Source organism: Gigantopelta aegis, chromosome 9 (assembly GCF_016097555.1).
Source record: "Gigantopelta aegis isolate Gae_Host chromosome 9, Gae_host_genome, whole genome shotgun sequence".
NCBI classification, from domain to species: Eukaryota; Metazoa; Mollusca; class Gastropoda; order Neomphalida; family Peltospiridae; genus Gigantopelta; species Gigantopelta aegis.
Genome location: NC_054707.1, coordinates 29,197,678 through 29,219,578, shown reverse-complemented (window position 1 = coordinate 29,219,578; position 21,901 = coordinate 29,197,678). Strand labels below are relative to the sequence as shown.

The window sequence follows — 21,901 nt, the reverse complement described above, 5'->3', positions numbered from 1 at the left end:
TTATGTGTATTAAAATTGGCTGACCTAGAATGTACAGTTTTTTTATCAACAGATATAAACATAAAGAAGAACAATTCTAGAGATATTTTCTTGAAATCACATTATGAATGTGCTACAATTGTGGAAGCTGGAGGGCAGTTTCAGCTGAGACCATATATCATGGTTTAATTCAGTTTCAACCTGCATGTTTTGTGAAGCTAAACAAAACAAATTAAAACACTGTGTGGTTATATTCGTGACATAATTTAATTAAAATGACAACATTGTACTTTACAAGTTATAAAAACAAGACATAATAATTAATCATTAATCTCCCAGTCTAAAGATTCAGATATATGTATATGTGCATACATACACTCAATCATGCTTGAACATATAAAAATTTATCTATTTACAAATATACATTAAAATGAAAATTTAAAGATGTCTAAGATCAGTGAGACCCCACCTAACGACCACCCCAGTTCTAAGACCTCCTCGCTATAAAGACCAATATTTTAAAGACCAGAATATTTCCTTACTATTTTATAGTAAAAAACACTGCGGTATTAAGACCATCCCACTACTATGTATTACGTATTACGACCAGTAAAGTCAGACCCAGTGGTTGTTTTCAGTACATCTTTTACCCCACCAATGCAACCACAGAATTTAGCTGTCATGCAACACAAGCGACAAACCATAAATAATGTGGTAAAATATTGTCCAATTGTCCTTGCCATGGTGTCAAAATTAATGTGTTTCCCAAACAATAGACAAACAACAGACTTAAGTTTATGTAGCTGAAAAGACAAAGGTATTTTCGTACCAGCAAACATGTGAATTACAAATTAGCAAGTCATGGTTAATTTATGGAATATGACCCAAAAGTCACATTTTATTACCTTTGGGCAGGGAAGACCCTACTACGTCAGGAGGGTGGTGGTATTTATCCAGACAGTTGTTAATCTCTTTCTTGTGTAGTAATTAACCCTTTCAGACTTGTTAACCCATTGACTTCAAAGTGCCCCAGGAATTGATATATTTGACAATTAAACAAAGGATAAATTTACAGATGGTTATTTGATGATAACTTATTTATTATTCATAGTAGAAGACTAGTTCAAGCATATTTATAAACATAAATCAATTTTCTATGAGAAGTAGCTCATTATTATACATATATACAGGTATATATATTTTTTAAATCACTGGTTATAAAACCATATCAAATTTCTATGAAAATGTGTAAATGATTAAACCCATTTAGAAAATATCTCCGACCACGTGCAAATCTCGAAAGTGGTATGTCATCTTGAATTTGTGATAGTATTTCAGCTAGTGGAATTCCATCGGAATTATCACTCTCACATTCCGATTAAACATCACTATCGCAGTCATTTTCCGTGAAGGCCATATTATCAAAAATGGATGTCGCCAATGTAGTTAACAGAACAGTTATACCAAACAGGCTGAAAAAGTTCCGAACAAATGAGCACATTCTCATGGCAAACCATGTAACACTTCTACAGGATGTTTTTGTTAGCACTGCCTCTATTGCGCATGTCAGCCTGTGACAAATTTGGTGGTAAATACAAACTGAAAACACACAACGGAATTTCCCATTCTGTAGTCTGAACAGTGATTTTTCTTTTTAACAGGATTTCCTGTTCCATAGTCGGAAAGGGTTAAAAAAAATAACACACCCAAGCTTACAAATAACTGAAGTAGGCTTGACACTTGATTATTCTTGCAGTTCAATGCCAATGCCAATACACAGTCATCACCTATTTAATTTCAATTTTGTAATGTCTGTTTAAAAAAAACCTCTTTACAAAATCAATCTGTACACATGTTTTGGTACAAAAACCCAAATCCAAGATGAAACTGGCTTCATAAACAAATATTTTTATTGAGAAACTTGTAAACAACACCAACAATGAACTATGGTAGTTAATGAACAATATCATGGAGATTGCTGCAAAGTTTTATTTTCCATGGAACTTTCAATTTTCAGTATTTCTTCTCTTAATTATTTATTTTTTGTAATACTGACAAATCAAACTCTCAACACATTAACTGTAAAACACTTATGAAAATTACTATGCCAACTATTTTTCCATAGAATTTTTTTTTTGTGTGTGGCCATTTTCTTAAATAAAGCAGTCCTGTGATAGAAATATTTACAACAAAATGTCAATGAATTTCCAATATTCTTATCCATGCGTAAAAACATAATATGTACAAAATTTGGGCAGGACGTAGTCCAGTGGTAAAGCATTTGCTTGATGCATGGTCAGTCTAGGATTGATCCCCATCGGCAGCCCCACTGGGCTATCTCTTGTTCTAGTGAGTTCCGGCCTCGGTGGTGTAGTGGTTGTGCCATCGGACTTGAGGCTGGTAGGTAACGGGTTCGTATCCCACCTGAGTCATTGGGGGATTTTTCATGCCAGTACCAGTTCCAACCCACTTATGGGTGTGTGTCTCAAGTATATGACCCAACATGGGGGATGATTACCTGGCATGCACTACAGGTTTTGTGTACCCGATCTCGGGTGATACCAAGATAGCTCAACTGACAGCACAGGTGGAGCAAGGCCCTGTCAAGTAGTCCCATACCGAAATGGAAACACTGTGGCTTCACTATTCATCTCATGATCATACATGTTTGTAATGTACAAAAACAAAAAATGTCCTTGTCTCTGTTAAACGTTTGTGGTGGGTTTTTGTTTCTTGAAAAAAATATAAATATTTTTTTTTTTTAAATTACCAAATGTTTGACATCCAATAGCTGATGATTAATAAATCAATATGCTCTAGTGGAGTCATTAAACAAAACAAACTTTAACTGTACACAATTTTGGATCTGGTAGTCCCGTTATACAGATATTTAAAAACCAATCAAAATGTGACTTTGGTATGAAATTTCCTGAAAGCACGAGATATTCTCCAGGCATTGGGTTCTTCATATTTGTTGTAAAGAGGTTCAATCTTCTGCTGTTTTTTCTGTTTGCTGAGCTTCGTTGGATCCGAGAATCGGAAGAACTTTGCTGCAAACTCCACAAGCCACTTGGAATCAATGGCTGTCACTTCTCGCATGTACTCCTTTGTTGTCAACACAAGCTCATGATAGACCACCCTATAATATACAACACCAACAAAAATTAGCTCAATAAATTAACAAGCGTACCGGTGATGTACATGATACACCCATCTGAGTTTGATGGAAAACCACAGACATTAATGAATATGTTATGACTGTTATATTAAACAATTGGATTTTGTTACAAATGACAGGTTCCTTTCTTTCTCTGTTCTAATGGAGTATTCATCAGCTGTTTTAATCAGGGATTCTGTGTTAAAAACTAAAACTTTGCTGTCCACCATTTGCAATGACCTTCGAACTTGACAAAATAATTGACAAAATAATGGGTGTGTTCTAGCAGGCCGTCGCAATCCACAGAGAACTGTCCCACACATTTTCATAAACATAAATACGTAGAATCCACATAGGCATAAATGTCTGATTCACTTCAGCTAATTTTAGAGTGTTTCCTTTTAGAATGACCAATCAAGCACTCCCCAAAAGTTACGAATGAATCCTTCTACAAACAATACCGAACATTGACGATGTTTTACGAATGAATAGTTGGTATAATTTTGGCATTGTTTACACACCAATGTTTGAGCGAGCACAGAGATTAACAAATGAAAGTAGATATTGATGTATTTTTGGCAATTTATTTTATGTTTCCGGAAGAATAACAAGGTCTAGTTTTCAGGGCTTATATGGCCCAATTTAGGGTATTTTGTGAACTTTCCCATAAAATATAGGGCTTTTTAGGGCTAGATCATCAAAATAGGGACTTTTTAGGGCACCCTTCAAATTTAGGGCCCTTTCAAGTGTGTGCGAACCTTGCAGTGGTAAAGTGCTCGCCTGGTGCATGGTCAGACTGGGATTGATCCCCATCGGTGGGCCTACTGAGCTATTTCTTGTTCAAGCCAGTGGTATATATGTGTTATACTGTTTGTGTGATGGTGCATATAAAAAAATCCCTTGCCAATAATGGACAAATGTAGTGGGTTTCTTCTCTTAGAGTTAGTCAAAATTACCAAATGTCTGACATCCAATAGCCGATGATTAATAAATCAATGTGCTCTAGTGGTGTTGTTAAACACAACAAACTTTAACTTTCCTAGAAACTGTTTCTTGCCTAGACTCCCAATTATTGAACATATGGTGTGTAATAGTGTCATGATGTGACCATTTGGGGTGCAGCAAAACTGAACCAAAATGTGTTTTAAAAAGCACTTGTACCTTTTAAAAAAAGACACCTATTAAACTGTCAGAATATTTGGCCAACACTGAATGAACATGCAAATTAGCTTTAAACCACTTTAAATCAGCTTCCTGAACTGATCACATGTAGTAGGAGGCACAGTCATTATTATTTATTTATTGCCTGGTAGGTCTGCTACAATTATCTTATCAATGCATACATGATTTATGGTTATGTAAAATTTTACTTTATGGGTAACTCTTTATTTATTTCCAGAAAACATTTCAAAATCTGGATGAATTTAAGGTATTTATGCATTCAAAAATATAAATCTGATATATAAGGAGATGTAAAGAGATGTAAAGAAGTTAATACTAGTACATGTATTTCAACAAAAAAGTCCAAACGTCATAGTTAACAAGGGGCGGAACGTAGCTCAGTGGTAAAGCGCTCGGTTTAGGATCGATCCTCATCGGTGGCCCCATTGGGCTATTTCTCGTTCCAGCCAGTGGTGTAACAAGGCCATGGTATGTACTATCCTGTCTGTGGGATGGTGCATATAAAAGATCCCTTGCTGCTAATCGAAAAGAATAATCCATGAAGTGGCGACAGCAGGTTTCTTCTCTCTATATGTATGGTCCGTAACCATATGTCTGACACCATATAGCCGTAAATAAAATCTGTTGAGTGCATCATTAAATAAAACATTTCCTTCCTTTCTTCCTTCCTAGTTACCAACTACCTTTAATTACCATTAGACTGTCCCCACACTTAGTACAATCACAGATCGTGACAAAACATTTCCTTCCTTTCTTCCTTCCTAGTTACCAACTACCTTTAATTACCATTAGACTGTCCCCACACTTAGTACAATCACAGATCGTGATAAAACATTTCCTTCCTTTCTTCCTTCCTAGTTACCAACTACCTTTAATTACCATTAGACTGTCCCCACACTTAGTACAATCACAGATCGTGATAAAACATTTCCTTCCTTTCTTCCTTCCTAGTTACCAACTACCTTTAATTACCATTAGACTGTCCCCACACTTAGTACAATCACAGATCGTGATAAAACATTTCCTTCCTTTCTTCCTTCCTAGTTACCAACTACCTTTAATTACCATTAGACTGTCCCCACACTTAGTACAATCACAGATCGTGATAAAACATTTCCTTCCTTTCTTCCTTCCTAGTTACCAACTACCTTTAATTACCATTAGACTGTCCCCACACTTAGTACAATCACAGATCGTGACAAAACATTTCCTTCCTTTCTTCCTTCCTAGTTACCAACTACCTTTAATTACCATTAGACTGTCCCCACACTTAGTACAATCACAGATCGTGATAAAACATTTCCTTCCTTTCTTCCTTCCTAGTTACCAACTACCTTTAATTACCATTAGACTGTCCCCACACTTAGTACAATCACAGATCGTGACAAAACATTTCCTTCCTTTCTTCCTTCCTAGTTACCAACTACCTTTAATTACCATTAGACTGTCCCCACACTTAGTACAATCACAGATCGTGACAAAACATTTCCTTCCTTTCTTCCTTCCTAGTTACCAACTACCTTTAATTACCATTAGACTGTCCCCACACTTAGTACAATCACAGATCGTGACAAAACATTTCCTTCCTTTCTTCCTTCCTAGTTACCAACTACCTTTAATTACCATTAGACTGTCCCCACACTTAGTACAATCACAGATCGTGACAAAACATTTCCTTCCTTTCTTCCTTCCTAGTTACCAACTACCTTTAATTACCATTAGACTGTCCCCACACTTAGTACAATCACAGATCGTGACAAAACATTTCCTTCCTTTCTTCCTTCCTAGTTACCAACTACCTTTAATTACCATTAGACTGTCCCCACACTTAGTACAATCACAGATCGTGACAAAACATTTCCTTCCTTTCTTCCTTCCTAGTTACCAACTACCTTTAATTACCATTAGACTGTCCCCACACTTAGTACAATCACAGATCGTGATAAAACATTTCCTTCCTTTCTTCCTTCCTAGTTACCAACTACCTTTAATTACCATTAGACTGTCCCCACACTTAGTACAATCACAGATCGTGATAAAACATTTCCTTCCTTTCTTCCTTCCTAGTTACCAACTACCTTTAATTACCATTAGACTGTCCCCACACTTAGTACAATCACAGATCGTGACAAAACATTTCCTTCCTTTCTTCCTTCCTAGTTACCAACTACCTTTAATTACCATTAGACTGTCCCCACACTTAGTACAATCACAGATCGTGACAAAACATTTCCTTCCTTTCTTCCTTCCTAGTTACCAACTACCTTTAATTACCATTAGACTGTCCCCACACTTAGTACAATCACAGATCGTGACAAAACATTTCCTTCCTTTCTTCCTTCCTAGTTACCAACTACCTTTAATTACCATTAGACTGTCCCCACACTTAGTACAATCACAGATCGTGACAAAACATTTCCTTCCTTTCTTCCTTCCTAGTTACCAACTACCTTTAATTACCATTAGACTGTCCCCACACTTAGTACAATCACAGATCGTGACAAAACATTTCCTTCCTTTCTTCCTTCCTAGTTACCAACTACCTTTAATTACCATTAGACTGTCCCCACACTTAGTACAATCACAGATCGTGACAAAACATTTCCTTCCTTTCTTCCTTCCTAGTTACCAACTACCTTTAATTACCATTAGACTGTCCCCACACTTAGTACAATCACAGATCGTGACAAAACATTTCCTTCCTTTCTTCCTTCCTAGTTACCAACTACCTTTAATTACCATTAGACTGTCCCCACACTTAGTACAATCACAGATCGTGACAAAACATTTCCTTCCTTTCTTCCTTCCTAGTTACCAACTACCTTTAATTACCATTAGACTGTCCCCACACTTAGTACAATCACAGATCGTGACAAAACATTTCCTTCCTTTCTTCCTTCCTAGTTACCAACTACCTTTAATTACCATTAGACTGTCCCCACACTTAGTACAATCACAGATCGTGACAAAACATTTCCTTCCTTTCTTCCTTCCTAGTTACCAACTACCTTTAATTACCATTAGACTGTCCCCACACTTAGTACAATCACAGATCGTGACAAAACATTTCCTTCCTTTCTTCCTTCCTAGTTACCAACTACCTTTAATTACCATTAGACTGTCCCCACACTTAGTACAATCACAGATCGTGACAAAACATTTCCTTCCTTTCTTCCTTCCTAGTTACCAACTACCTTTAATTACCATTAGACTGTCCCCACACTTAGTACAATCACAGATCGTGACAAAACATTTCCTTCCTTTCTTCCTTCCTAGTTACCAACTACCTTTAATTACCATTAGACTGTCCCCACACTTAGTACAATCACAGATCGTGACAAAACATTTCCTTCCTTTCTTCCTTCCTAGTTACCAACTACCTTTAATTACCATTAGACTGTCCCCACACTTAGTACAATCACAGATCGTGACAAAACATTTCCTTCCTTTCTTCCTTCCTAGTTACCAACTACCTTTAATTACCATTAGACTGTCCCCACACTTAGTACAATCACAGATCGTGACAAAACATTTCCTTCCTTTCTTCCTTCCTAGTTACCAACTACCTTTAATTACCATTAGACTGTCCCCACACTTAGTACAATCACAGATCGTGACAAAACATTTCCTTCCTTTCTTCCTTCCTAGTGACAAAACATTTCCTTCCTTTCTTCCTTCCTAGTTACCAACTACCTTTAATTACCATTAGACTGTCCCCACACTTAGTACAATCACAGATCGTGACAAAACATTTCCTTCCTTTCTTCCTTCCTAGTTACCAACTACCTTTAATTACCATTAGACTGTCCCCACACTTAGTACAATCACAGATCGTGACAAAACATTTCCTTCCTTTCTTCCTTCCTAGTTACCAACTACCTTTAATTACCATTAGACTGTCCCCACACTTAGTACAATCACAGATCGTGACAAAACATTTCCTTCCTTTCTTCCTTCCTAGTTACCAACTACCTTTAATTACCATTAGACTGTCCCCACACTTAGTACAATCACAGATCGTGACAAAACATTTCCTTCCTTTCTTCCTTCCTAGTTACCAACTACCTTTAATTACCATTAGACTGTCCCCACACTTAGTACAATCACAGATCGTGACAAAACATTTCCTTCCTTTCTTCCTTCCTAGTTACCAACTACCTTTAATTACCATTAGACTGTCCCCACACTTAGTACAATCACAGATCGTGACAAAACATTTCCTTCCTTTCTTCCTTCCTAGTTACCAACTACCTTTAATTACCATTAGACTGTCCCCACACTTAGTACAATCACAGATCGTGACAAAACATTTCCTTCCTTTCTTCCTTCCTAGTTACCAACTACCTTTAATTACCATTAGACTGTCCCCACACTTAGTACAATCACAGATCGTGACAAAACATTTCCTTCCTTTCTTCCTTCCTAGTTACCAACTACCTTTAATTACCATTAGACTGTCCCCACACTTAGTACAATCACAGATCGTGACAAAACCATTACAATGACACACATTTCACATGCTAGATTATAATTATGACACCTACATTGACTTAAATCTCCTAGGACAAAAAGATGCAAATTTTTGCTGGCAGCCATTTTTCGTTTTTATGGAATACTCTTTGGGGTACTCGATATGACGTAATCTAACAACGTCATGACATGTGCTAAGGTAGAATGCACTCATCATGACATCAAATTAAGTATGTCACATTCTTAGGAAACTTCCACCCCTTTTGAAGAGTATTCCATTAAAAAAAGTTGAAATGGCAGATGGTGAAAAATACATGTGTTTTGTCCTAGGAGATCTTAACAAAGTCAATATAGGTGACATGGTTTCAGTCTAATATGCTCAATCTATGTCAATGTATTGGTTTTTTCACAGTTTATGTTTGGACAAAAAGTGAAGAAAATCTAATGGTAATTAAAGGTAGGAGATTAAATTATCGTAGTTCTTAACAATGTGGTTCGGACTTTAATGTGTCAGAAAAACACACACAATGCCACCACATATCACTGGTTGAATTATGAAATAACCCAATGGGTCCAGATCATTCCTCTGACCCATGCATCATAATTATGCAAATTGTATGTTTATAACAAAATGAAAAGATATATCCAATGAGAAATAAAGTTTCTTTGAAAGTTTAGGTGTACCTACCAATCGGGTTGCCTGTTGAAGAGAGCACTGGAGGGATGGATGTAAACCACTTGACTGTCAACTATTGTGCGGTATCCTTCCTGGGGATCTTTCTTGGCTGCATTACGGAAGAAACCGCTACAAATTGCTTTCTGTACTTTTGTGGTGTTTTTACCACAGGACACAACATCCAGTTTATGTCTGAAATATTTCAAATAAGTTATTATATGCTCTGCTGTTCACACACAAAAATCAAGATAAATACTTTGTTTTTTCACATAATTATGAAAAGTCCTCAAGATCATAAGAGAAAACAGAATGAAAGAAAAAGGAAATATAATTATTAAAATAACTTACAAATATTGGGTACATTTTCACAAATGTGAATAAGTTCATTGTTTTTACCGTGACTACTAAAGAATTAAAGAAAAAACCCAACAAAAAACAAACAAGAAGACATTAACCCATGAACCAATAAATAAAATTGGAGAAAACATGAGGTGTTTTCTCTTTTATAGATACTTCACCTGTTCTCAACAATGCATATTCCCCTAAGGATAGTAGTCTGGTTCGAACATCCCAACAGCCAATGGGATATCCTTTCCTGTTCTGATCATATGACTGTAACTTCTTTCTTTTCCCCGAGCAAATCACACGCAGAACTGGAAGCAGGGAGGCCTGGGAGGGTGTAAACTCATGACAGGATAAAGGAGAAAACAGGACATAAAGACAAGTCCTCGACATCGTGTGGACCGACAATGGAAGAGAGTGCTTGAACAGAGATGGTAGACATCGTTTGATCAAGAAGTTGTTTCTTGGCAACAAAGTTCATCAGTAGTACATCTCACAGAAGTATCATCTCACTTAAACTACACCATGTCCTTGTCCTGTGCATGGATCTCTGACACCCTCACAGCCAAAGCAAAGCAAAGCCTCATAAGGTGCTTTGGACAAGGCTCTCAGAACAAAATTCAGGTCACATTTCAGTACGAGAATGTTGAACCTGGTCTTTGCGCTTGAAACCCTTTATCATAGTGAGCAAAAAATCTGCTAACTTCTCCACATGAATGGTGTGAGGTTTCAGTTTATGACGTATGCACCATCGGTGAAAGCAAAGCCAACGAACATTATATGCAGCAGCAGTGGATGCCTGATGCGCCTTCAGTATAGCCTCTGTGGTCGTGGAAGATAAACCTTTTTTCTTCAAACCCTCAGAGATAAGGTCCACATGTGAAACTGGAACAAGCGTGGATTGGGATGGTGCAGTCTTGATATGGGATGAAGCAGGAGGTGATCCCAGTCGGGTAGTGGTAGAGGATTTGGATCCGCAAGACGTAACAGGTCAGGATACCATTGGAGCAATGGCGAGTAGTCGACAGCGAAACTCTTGAAACCACTGGAGCACTCTGGGAAGCAATGCTGGTGTAGGGAATGCATAAGTGTCCAGAATGATGGCCAGTGCGTTGAGATCGAGAGCTTACGGATCCACAACAGGTGAAATGTACACCCGATGCTGGCAATTGAAGTGTGTCACGAACAGGTCAACGTTTGGTGTCCAAAGTCTTTGGCACACCCATTGGAAGGCTTCTGGATTGAGCATCCACCATGTGGCTTACGGGGCAGACGGTTGGAACAACGTATCTTCCAGGACATTCGAAACCCCTGGAATGTGATGGGCTTGTAGCTACAGTGGAATGATGTCTACCAAGTCATAGACGATAGGTTAGCCAGAGTAGGCTGCTGGAATGTGTTCCGCTCTGCCGACTGATGTAAGCTATGGCTGTCATGTTGTTTGTAGCTACCATGAGAGTCACATGGATCAACAGCTGGCGCCAATGACATACAGCATTGAAAACTGCCAGAAGCTCTAACACACTGATGTGGAGACCTGCCTAAGGATCTCATCTCCGAAGTTGTCAGATTGTTGAGATGAGCTTCCCAACCTTCCAGTGATGTATTGATGAACAGATGGTGAATTACTTGAAACAACCGCAAGGAGACGTTTGTCGGAATCTGCAACCACTGGAGACTAGACTGGTTGGATGACTGATCATCAATCTGGGGTTGTTCAACATGATAAATGGATTCAGGAAGACTTGGAGGCGACATAATTGTAGACGGCCTCCGAGTTTCATATCTTGCGCTGACATCAAGAGACCCAACAGGCTCTGCCAAAAGTGGAATGTCACAGGTTCTGCCAGGATGGTGGAGACCACAGACTGAATCTTGTCCCATCTGTAGGATGGAACCTGTACTAGACCAGGTCCATATGCAGCAGGGCTCCAATGAATTGATGGCTCTAGTGTTGGTTGTAACTGAGACTCTTCAAGATTGGCAATCCAGCCAAGGCGTTGCAAGAACTGAAGTATGAAGTCAACATGAACAGCGAACTTTGTCTTGCTCTGGCACTTCATGAGACAGTCGTTGAGCGATGCAGTAACCGGACATCGGAGCAGTTATCCTGGTAAACAGCCAAGAGCCACCGAAGGCAGAGTGGGCCACTACGCCATATTACCGATATATGATGATGTTAAACAACACAAATACTGTATGGTTGGTATGCAAGGCCATCACAACACCCGATGCTGGGCAAACAGCAATAAGAAGATCTTCTCTGCATCGTACATGAACGCTGATGGTAATGACTGTGGGTTGATAATCCGCAAAAGACCGTAGTAATTGTTGTGTTAAAAACCTGTGAGCCGCGTGACATCAACTGGATGATTGCCTGAGGCCGCCAAAATATCGATCCGTTGAAAATTCTAGAAGGCAGCTGTCCAAATGATTAATCTCAATGAACCTAGTCATTAGATACAAATGAAAAGGTTAATGGACAACAATAATCAAACAAAAATCTAAGATGAGAGATTTTTGTAGCTTTTCTACATCAAAATTTTCCTATTATAAATATAAAAATGTACTTTCTGTGTTCTATCAGGTGAAAATAAAAATTGAAAGCTGTCATGTGGAAATAAAAATTAAGTATGTTTGTCCTAACCCGACCAACCGATGTAAATCAACCCGTGTCAAAATCTGTTTGGATCTCTTTTGGGGAAGATTTAAAAAATATATATATTTAACCAATTTCAATCTAGTGTAATATTGATCTGTAGATGATATTTGTCAAACATTTTAAAACCTCGATATAATTTTTTTTAAATGTATTGACGTCAGTTTTGATTCGTTGGGAAGTAGACATTTTGAAAATGCTATTCATAGTAACGAGAACACAATTTTCTAGCGCACCGTGGTGCAGGTTTGTAATACATGGTACATGCTCTTGTGACAGGCAAAATGGGTTTTAAACTAAAAGAATCTAACGGTAGCTGCACAGGTACCTTTATGTGAGCCAGAGCTAAGTATTGACATGCTTTGACAGTCACACAGTTAATATTAAGGGTTATTTTGTCTGACACTAGGTAGTCACTAGAATGTCATTGCGTTTGCTATTAATAGACCCGAATTATTCTGAAAGAAGCTACACGTGTCGAACTCCGCAGAAAATCCATAATCGGCCGACATATTCCGATTGACTTAGAATAGCTGTCTATTATTTTTTTAAAACATATTTTGTTTTAATCAGTGTCATTAAATTGCATCGGTATATAATATATTGTGAACAGCATTGAAAACGCACCACCAGTTGATGATAACAAATGTGAATGAGGCGTATATCAGCATTAAAAATATCAATGAATAAGTACTGTACTATCTTATAGATCATGCATGACGAGGAATAACTTACAAAAATGATTGCCTGAACACTACATTAATGACATCACATGGATATCAGGTAGGTTATAGGATAAAATATTCTAAGAAACTACCCATAAAAGTTTTTGTGACATGCTTCAAACAATGAATATCATGATGTCAGGAGTTTGAGAATTTCAGCAAACTTCCATAAATAGTAAATATGTTGGTGGTGTGCTAACATAGGTAGCATTTTATAACGAAAGTAGACAGTAGTCGTGAAGAAAATAGCTGGACACGTTGAATGATGGCGGAAAAGCTGGTTAGAACATTACCATCAAGCACATATGACGTATATCTAGGTCAGGGATTTCTCACTGAAGACATTTTTCCAAAACATTGATGATATTAGCCAACACACGTTTGCTTCGATTTTCTGATGAGCGATTACAGCTTTTGCACAAACAATCCGTCGTTTATGTTGATATTGGTTTTGCATAATCGACAGAACAACAAAATCATTTGTGCCAATTTTATGCCCTGTGAATTTCCGCAACTGGCTGCGTGTCGAAGACAGTGTTGTGAGGTCTACCACAACTCGTTGAGTTGTTATCGCAATCGAGATAGTGCTTTAACTGGAACTGTAGCTGGAGAAGCAACCATAACCGAAGGTGTGAAGTAAAGGTATCTTCTTTCCACCTCAACAGTGACAGTGGTGATATTAGAGGATCTTAGACACTGGGCCCTTCTGAGATGTCAATGACGGCTTAGCAATTTAGCACAGACGATGTCTATCCCCTGTAGAACACGGGACGAGATGACATGGACCAGGGATGATCCCAGATGCTACGTGGCGAGCCAGACTGTGGATGGTTCCATCAGAACCCGTAATAACCGTGGGGATCGGCTGCATTCTCGGTTATGATGAACTGAGAACTGTTGACTTCTATCTCGAGACAAGTATAACTGATTGCTGAGTGGAAGTTGCCATAAGCCCATTACCCGGGTCTGCTGTGGGTGCCGTTAATCGGATCCACTGTAGGCTATAGAGTAGGGTCACCTGAAGTGACCGTAGCTTAAGGTATGCTGTAATAAGTGTTCTCGATGACCGTTGGTTGTGAAATGTCATAAGGAAAAACCTCAGAAGCCAGGCACAAGCAAGTCAATCACCAGTGCTGAATGGCTGTGGTGAATCGAACCGAGGACGGTCCTGTCGGTTCCCTGTGAAGTCTTATTCTCAAGACAGCATGAGTGATGCTTGTCTCAAAGCAGCCCATGGAAAGCCATGAACAGGCATGCCGATTGGTTGCACTGGAAGGCCGTGGCAATCCGGAACGTGTACAGTCCTGTCGGCTACCTGTAAAAGTCTCAAATAAACCAAGTGAAAAACAACAGATGGCTCAGATTAAGACAGAGTGAAAAAGAAAGAAGTCTGAATCACTAGAATGAAAAAGAAGGAGGTTACAGTCACATGACCGGAACAGGAAGGGGTGCATAGTGAAAGATTTTAGGCAATCCCATTAGCTGTTGGAATGTTCGAACCAGACTACTATACTTAGTGGAATATGCATTGTTGAGGACAGGTGAAGCTGAAAAGACATACTTTGCTTTCAGTTTTTTTTTTTTCAGGATGAAATTTTTAAAAAGTGACAAATCAGTGAAATATATGTTGATAGATGGAATGTACCCAATTTGTTTCTTCATTTCACCGTCACTGAAATACATACAAAGTTCCTAGCAGACAACACATTTTCAATTTTCTGAGAAATATTTGTTCTATTACAGCATTTACTAATGAGTTAAATATTTGTTTGATACCTGTCCATAATGCCCAGCATCTGTTTGCGAACATCTTGAGCCCGTTTGAGGGTTCGGATCTGGACAAAGTTCTCGTAGCACCACGGACTGGCAAAACGATTGTTCTTCCATGAATTGTACACCGACAACATGGTCAAGTGGTCTCCCTCTGGCTGGTGGAACTTGGCCTTCTTCTGGTCTGCCAAGGCTTGCTTATCCTGATCAAAATAAATACATCAGTGAGTGTCTTCAGTGGAGAAAAAGTAGTTCACTTGACAAAGAAACCACAGGACAGAAATGGTTGTTTAACAACACCTCAGCACATGGTCTTGTCATTGACTATTTTTGTAAATTTTCATGTTTTTGCTATTAAAAAACCCCCCAAACATTTCATAGCATACTTGAATTTGTAGATCAAAAAGGTGGTATCATAAATCATATTATAGGTATACATATATTATATTTTCTGTGTTCTGCATTTATTCACAAATTATATAAAAATAATTTACAATGAAAAAAACTGATTTACCAGTATTAGGGGTAAAATGTGGTAAATGTGACACTTGGCAAGGGTTAGAGAGGAAACATGTTGTCACCACATGGACTATTACTAATAAATACCAAAGAATTCGTTATATGCATTTTCCCCATAGACAGAACAGCACATACCAAAGCTACCAATATATCAGACATGGAGCAGTGGTTGGAACAAGAAATAGCAAATGGGTCCACCTACTGGGGCTGATATTTTACAATCTATTAATGAGGTAATGTGAAAACTATTTTTTTCGTGGTGCTCTAATGTTCATGTTATTCGTGGACTAGTGCAGTTAACAAATTTAAGAACACAACAAAAATATAATGCATGTATACATACAATACAAATTTATGACACTACCTTTTCGAACCACAAATTTAACTACCTAAATTGTGTATTTTAACAAAACCACAAAAGTTCACAGTACACACCACTTCTGAAAAACCCAGACAAGTAATGGAAATGTTTGATTTAACGACACACTCAACACATTTTATTTACGGTTATATGGCATCAGGCATATGGTTAAAGACCACACAAATATTGAGGGAGGAAACCTGTCCTCGCCACTTCATGGGCTACTCTTTTTGATTAGCAGCAAGGGATTTTTTAAAAGCACAAATAATGACTTGCCCTAAGTACTATGACACAACAGCTCATATGAGACCAATGACTGATAAAGAACCAATCAAATTCAAAATTAATGTACGAGATTTAACTCCAAACACAACACAAATTAAACTGGTTTCGATTGAATTCTTTGTTTCAGCTCCATGTCAAAATGCTCAACATTTTACAAACCCACTTAAAAATAACAACTTAGCAAGTTTTTAAATTGTTGTGTGACTTTATAAAACTACATAACAAACAGATATAAAATTCCATTAATGTAGATTATATTCTGCTCTTTTCTGCACAAGAGTTACAAGTAAGAAAAAATTTCTTTTATGTATGCTCTCCCAAAAAAGAAATGCAAAAGAAGATTTTGTTTACACTGGAAATATGTATTTAATGGATGAACGGAAAACAGAAGAATGTTCACAAGTTACACACATATTCGCAGTTGACAGCTGTCGATGACTTGACATTTAAAAAGTTAAAGTTCATGGTCATAATGGCATGCAGTCAATATCTTGTGTGCCCACCATGGGAGTCCAGAATGCCTGACATCTCCTTCCCATGGAAGCAATAAGATATCAAATTACACCTTGTGGAATGGTCACCCACTCTGCCTGCAGTGTCAGTGCCAACTATGGAAGATTGTGTGGCTGTGATTGATGCCGTCTCAGTCGTCTATCCAACATAAATGTTCTATGAGGTTCAAATCTGGAGATCTAACAGGCCATGGCAGGACCTGAATGTTGTTGTTGTGTAGCTATGCTGCTTTTAGTCTAGCTGTATGTGGTCTTTCATTGTCGTGCTGGAATACAACGTTGGCATTATTCATAAATGGAACGTATGGGTGCAAAATTTCATCTCAATATCTCTGTGCCTTGGATGTGAACCAGGTTGCTCCGGCCAATTGGTGCCCACGTCATCACACTACCACCACCGAATCTATCCACTTCCTGTATGCAGTTTGCAGCATAACGTTCACGACAATGTCTGTATACTCGACATCTTCCATCAGCGCGATAAAGCAAAAAACGACTTGTCATAAAACATACTATTACATGTATTACTTTTCTCCATTGCAGTCGAGGCCATACGCTGTGGACTTGACACCAGTGACTTCATAGCTGACGATGTTGTTGGAATCAAAATGGCTCGAATGCCTGCCTGAGCCGATATCCTACGTACACCTGGTATTGTGGAAGCAGTAGAGGTTGCCATGGTGGTCCTTTGCCATAGATGAATTACCTGCATGTAGTGGTCCTGGGCCACAGTGGTCACATGTGGTCTATCTGATCTGGGAAGGTTACCTGTTGTCTGATGTTGCTGGAACCAATACCACAATCTCGATATGGTGCTTGGGGATACATGTGGATACATGTCCTTGCTATGGCCGAACTGGATTCGCCTGCTTGTAAACGACCAATGACATCGTTTCGTTATGCTTCACTCAGAAGCAGCATGTGTTTGATGTTGTGCAGTAATCAAAATAATGAGGACAAGTAATCGAAAACCCTGCATTTTTATAGTGCACTAATTCATGTTTCACTTCCAGAACGCACACGCGCACAAATAACATGGTTTGCACATGGGGGCGTATTTTCAAATTAGCACGACTGTGTTCTGTATTTCATGGTGACTGCGCTTCGTCGACTGTAACAAAGGCATTGAGCCAAATTTACAAAGCCTGTTCAAGTCTTACACATGTGTACCTACATACATTTCCAATGCTTAAACACCTGTGTTTAAGAAAAACAGGCTGCATAAATTCGGCCCAATATGATTGGATCACCAAATGGCATTATTGTAAAATTGTCACATACATGTATATTAATAAAACCAATCATTGGGAGTTTCGTTTTTGGGAGAGTATATATGTAGCAATGCCAGTGTCATACTATGCATTTATGGATAATAAACCCGAAAAAATATAAATGGTACAAGAACCTTTGGTCTGTAGAAGACATTTTGCACAGACAACATGGACACTATAGTGAGGATTTCATCACTGCAGGCCAGATGAACAGACATGATCAACATCTTAGACAACATTGGCTCAAGTGGAAACTCTGCCATCTAAAAATAAGAAAACAAACCAAGGGTCATGTAGTATTAAATACAAAAAAAAGAAAGATTCTTTGTTCAAAACTTTTAAATAAAAAGGTGGGGTGGTGTGGGGAGGTGGTTGTTTTTTTAAAGGTTTTTAAAGAAAGTCTTCTTTCCTTTCTTTTCTTCTGTTTTTCTATCCCTTTCCAACTTTATAAAGAAAAGAAAATGTATTACCCCTGTAGAATGTTCAGTTATATACTCTTTAAAAAAAAAGGGGAATATAGGAAATAACAGCCAATTGAAGAAGTATCAAGAGGTATCACTGTATAGGAATAGATGCATGATAATAATGAAGGAATTGGGAAGAAATGACAACCAACAGTTCATGTAGGCAGTAGATTGTATGGCTGCAAACAACTTTGAAACAAGATAGGGTTGACATGTGAAAATTGAATGTTCATGTCTTTTGATCAATAATGGGTTTATTCGACATGGATGCTATGTATCAATCTCCCAATGACGATTTGAGGAAGTCTATTCCACTCCTCTGGCAGAGTCTGGCCAAGTTCAGCTAAAATAGCCGGCGGCCGTTAACGTCACTGTACACGTCTCCCGATCATATCCCAGACGTGCTCTATGGGAAAAAGGTCGGCACTCATTGCTGGCCATGGCATTCTGGTAACATTTTGCTGTTGAAGGTAGTCATTTACGATACATGCACGGTGGGCCCAAGCATTGTCATCTTGAAACACAAACCGTCGACCAGCACGGCAAGCAAACGGGACAACAATCGGTGCCAGTATGTTATCCCGGTAGTACTGATCAGTGACCCTCCCTTGAAGGTAGTACTAAACCAAATAACTTCTGGCTGGGTCAAAGTTCGAGGTGCACCGAACTTTTGATAGAGGAGTGAACACCACAAGTCCTGTGATTGGTGATAAATGTGAGTGTGTTGGTTGTAAAAAAAAAATTGTTTCATCTGGTTAAAAAATGTATGCAATTTTATTTCATCTAGTACCACTGTGTCAAGTAGCCTTGTGCTTGAAACATTGGGTACCTGTAAAAAAAAAAAGTACTCGAATTTTGTGCGGAACTAGGGTAGTTATCTCAGAAATGAGCAACTTAACCCACAATTTTTTTTGATTCATTTTAAGGGTGAGGGGTGGTAGTATTTATATCCATGGCGTTTATACGTTGCAGGTAGGAGTTTTAGCCAAATATGTTACTACTGTCATCTATGGGATTTGATTTGGTAGTAAACACCCTGAACAATATGGAGTGGTGTCAGTCATAGTGATGCCACCCAACACCATAACTGAACCAGCTCCAAATCTGTTATGTGGCCTGATGTTCTCGTTTGCTTGGCGTTCATTTCGACATCGCCAAATGTGACCAAATCTATCCAAGAAGTCCAGAATGAATCTGACTTGTCTGAAAACATTACATGAGACCATCAACGATTCCCCCAGTTTCTACGCTGAGTATACCATTGGCGCCTATTTACCATATGGCGATTCATTAACAGTGGCACAACACGTGGTTGCCGAGCATGTAGATGTGCTGCATGTAGACACTTTCTAATCGTCTTACCCATCACTCAGACCCCAGTAGCCTGGTGTAACTAAACAGCAATTTGCAAATCGCTGTTTGAGATGTATTTCGTAGAACCTGGGTTCTGATGAATCAATTCTGGACTCGTGTAGTTAAACTGGGATGCCCTGAACGGAGTCGATCATCATTTTGGGTCTGCTGGTATCTGTCCCATAGTCTGCAGATCACAGACGGCGAAACAATGAACATATTGACTACATCACGCTGAATTCTACCTAGTTTGAAGGATGCCAATAGCCCTAAGGTGTTTTTCACATTGTAGATGTCACATCACTAATTCAAAGACAATCAATGCATAACATCCAAAGTACAAAAGTTAATTGATCATGAGATTCAGCCAAATTAACTAGTAATCACTCAAATAGATTTATCGACCGCTCTGTGAAGTATCAAAATCACGAGTGACTCCCTACCCATGTGTACGAGCCTACTGCATGTTACACATCCACATTTTCGGCTGTGTTTGGGTGTTAGGTTGTGCAGCCATAAACATTGTTTCCTAGGGAGTCATTTTTGAAAGCTAATCTCTGTTCCAATCATTGGTAATGATATTTGCATTTTAAATTCCCCTAATTTTTTTGAAGAGTACATATGTATGCAAGGGAAGAGCAAGATTTGGGTTGGTGGTTTGGAAGACTAATCAAAGGAAAATGCTGGTATGTGAGGTACATCCCACCCCAAAATGTACTAAAATTCAAACGAGAAAATGAATGAATGAATAACGACACCCAAGCATAAAAAATACATCGGCTATTGGGTGTCAAATTATGGTAAATGCAAAAAGCAAGTGATGAACAGCAATGTGAAAATGCAACAGTTAAATTAAAACACAGTGTGAAGAACTCTGCAAAAACGACAAATATCACAGAGACATAAAAGTAAAATTTATAATTAAATAAAAGTCAGTATCAAACGAGAAAAATGAAAGGGGCAAATAGATGAAACCTCCTCCTCTGAAATTAAACCCCCCAAAATTAACCTAAACTAAATCCTTTTAGTTATATTATTATCTTCCATACCCTCCTGCCAAGTCGTGTTAGCAAGCCCTCATCATCTAGAGAGCTTAGAGCGTGCAGCTGTTCCATGGCCGAGATGAGGGTCTGCATGGGAGGGGCGTCCATGAAGTCGAATGACAAAAGATCATTGATACCCATAGCTTTCAGTGAAAGCACAGTGCTGGCCAAGTTGGTGCGCTGGATCTCGGGCACGTTGCTTGGCAACATTTCATCTCGATAGGCCCGCTCCGTGTACAGACGGTAACACTTGCCAGGTCCAGTCCGCCCGGCACGACCTGCTCTCTGTTTGGCCTGAGCCTGAAAAAAGATTAAATAAAGATTTTTTAAAATTGGAAAAAATTTGGAACATTTTTCTCTTTTAAGTATACTTAACCTGACCTCAAACAATGGCATATTCCCCTAGGGACAGCAGTCTGGACCGAACATCCCAACAGCCAATGACATGGCTAAAATCTTCCAATGACACAAACAAACAAACATAAGTCAACAAAAACTTCTGGTAAACAACACGACTGCCCTTTTAACAAAATGGTGGCCGACTACCTGCACATGAACGAAGTAAAAAAGATTGGAAATAACACTTTAAAAAAAGTGAATTAAACCAAATAAAGCTGTAAACAGATAGTTATATCCAGGGTTGAAAATTAACATGAAAACCGTGGTCGCCAGCAGGGCCAGTTGAAGAAAAATGTTACTGGCCCTTCTCAAATTCAACTAGCCCTCCAGTTTAACTGCACAGTGAAAATTAAAACTAGAATTTTCTTTGTTGAATAACAACCATGTATAATAATAGCCATGTATATAGTCCATTTGCGTCAAAAGGAAAACGATGAATTGGCATGCAACTGCATAATGAATAAAGTTAAAATTCATATAAAAACATATTAAGTTTTAAACCCATACCAACCCAAATAACATTTTTGAAAAATATAAATTCATTATATATAAAAATGTTTCTTTACAAATTACCATTGAATGATACAGATTAAATATAGTTTTTAATACAGGTGTAACGAAAAATGTTAGAACAGCCAATTTATGCAGCTTCACATGCATTGCCTCTGAAGTAATCAATAATGCAGTACAAAGATACTAAAGCCTTAAAAGGTAGAACTGCGCATGTGTTAGTA

At 38.3% G+C, this 21,901-nt stretch overlaps 1 protein-coding gene across 2 annotated transcripts in view; it reads right to left on the bottom strand.

Moving 5' to 3' along the window:
- Positions 1 to 227: 227 nt before the first annotated feature.
- The window catches only part of LOC121380614 (ATP-dependent RNA helicase DHX8-like), a 69,468-nt gene continuing 47,794 nt past the window's right edge, over positions 228 to 21,901 (bottom strand). For both annotated transcript variants that reach the window (XM_041509513.1, XM_041509514.1), the window contains 5 exons: positions 20,775 to 21,068; positions 18,043 to 18,171; positions 14,967 to 15,163; positions 9,477 to 9,656; positions 228 to 3,118 (listed from right to left, as the gene is read on the bottom strand). In XM_041509513.1, the coding sequence (XP_041365447.1) occupies positions 2,881 to 3,118; positions 9,477 to 9,656; positions 14,967 to 15,163; positions 18,043 to 18,171; positions 20,775 to 21,068 (1,038 nt within the window). In that variant the 3' untranslated portion in view covers positions 228 to 2,880. The remainder of the gene's footprint in view (positions 3,119 to 9,476; positions 9,657 to 14,966; positions 15,164 to 18,042; positions 18,172 to 20,774; positions 21,069 to 21,901) is intronic.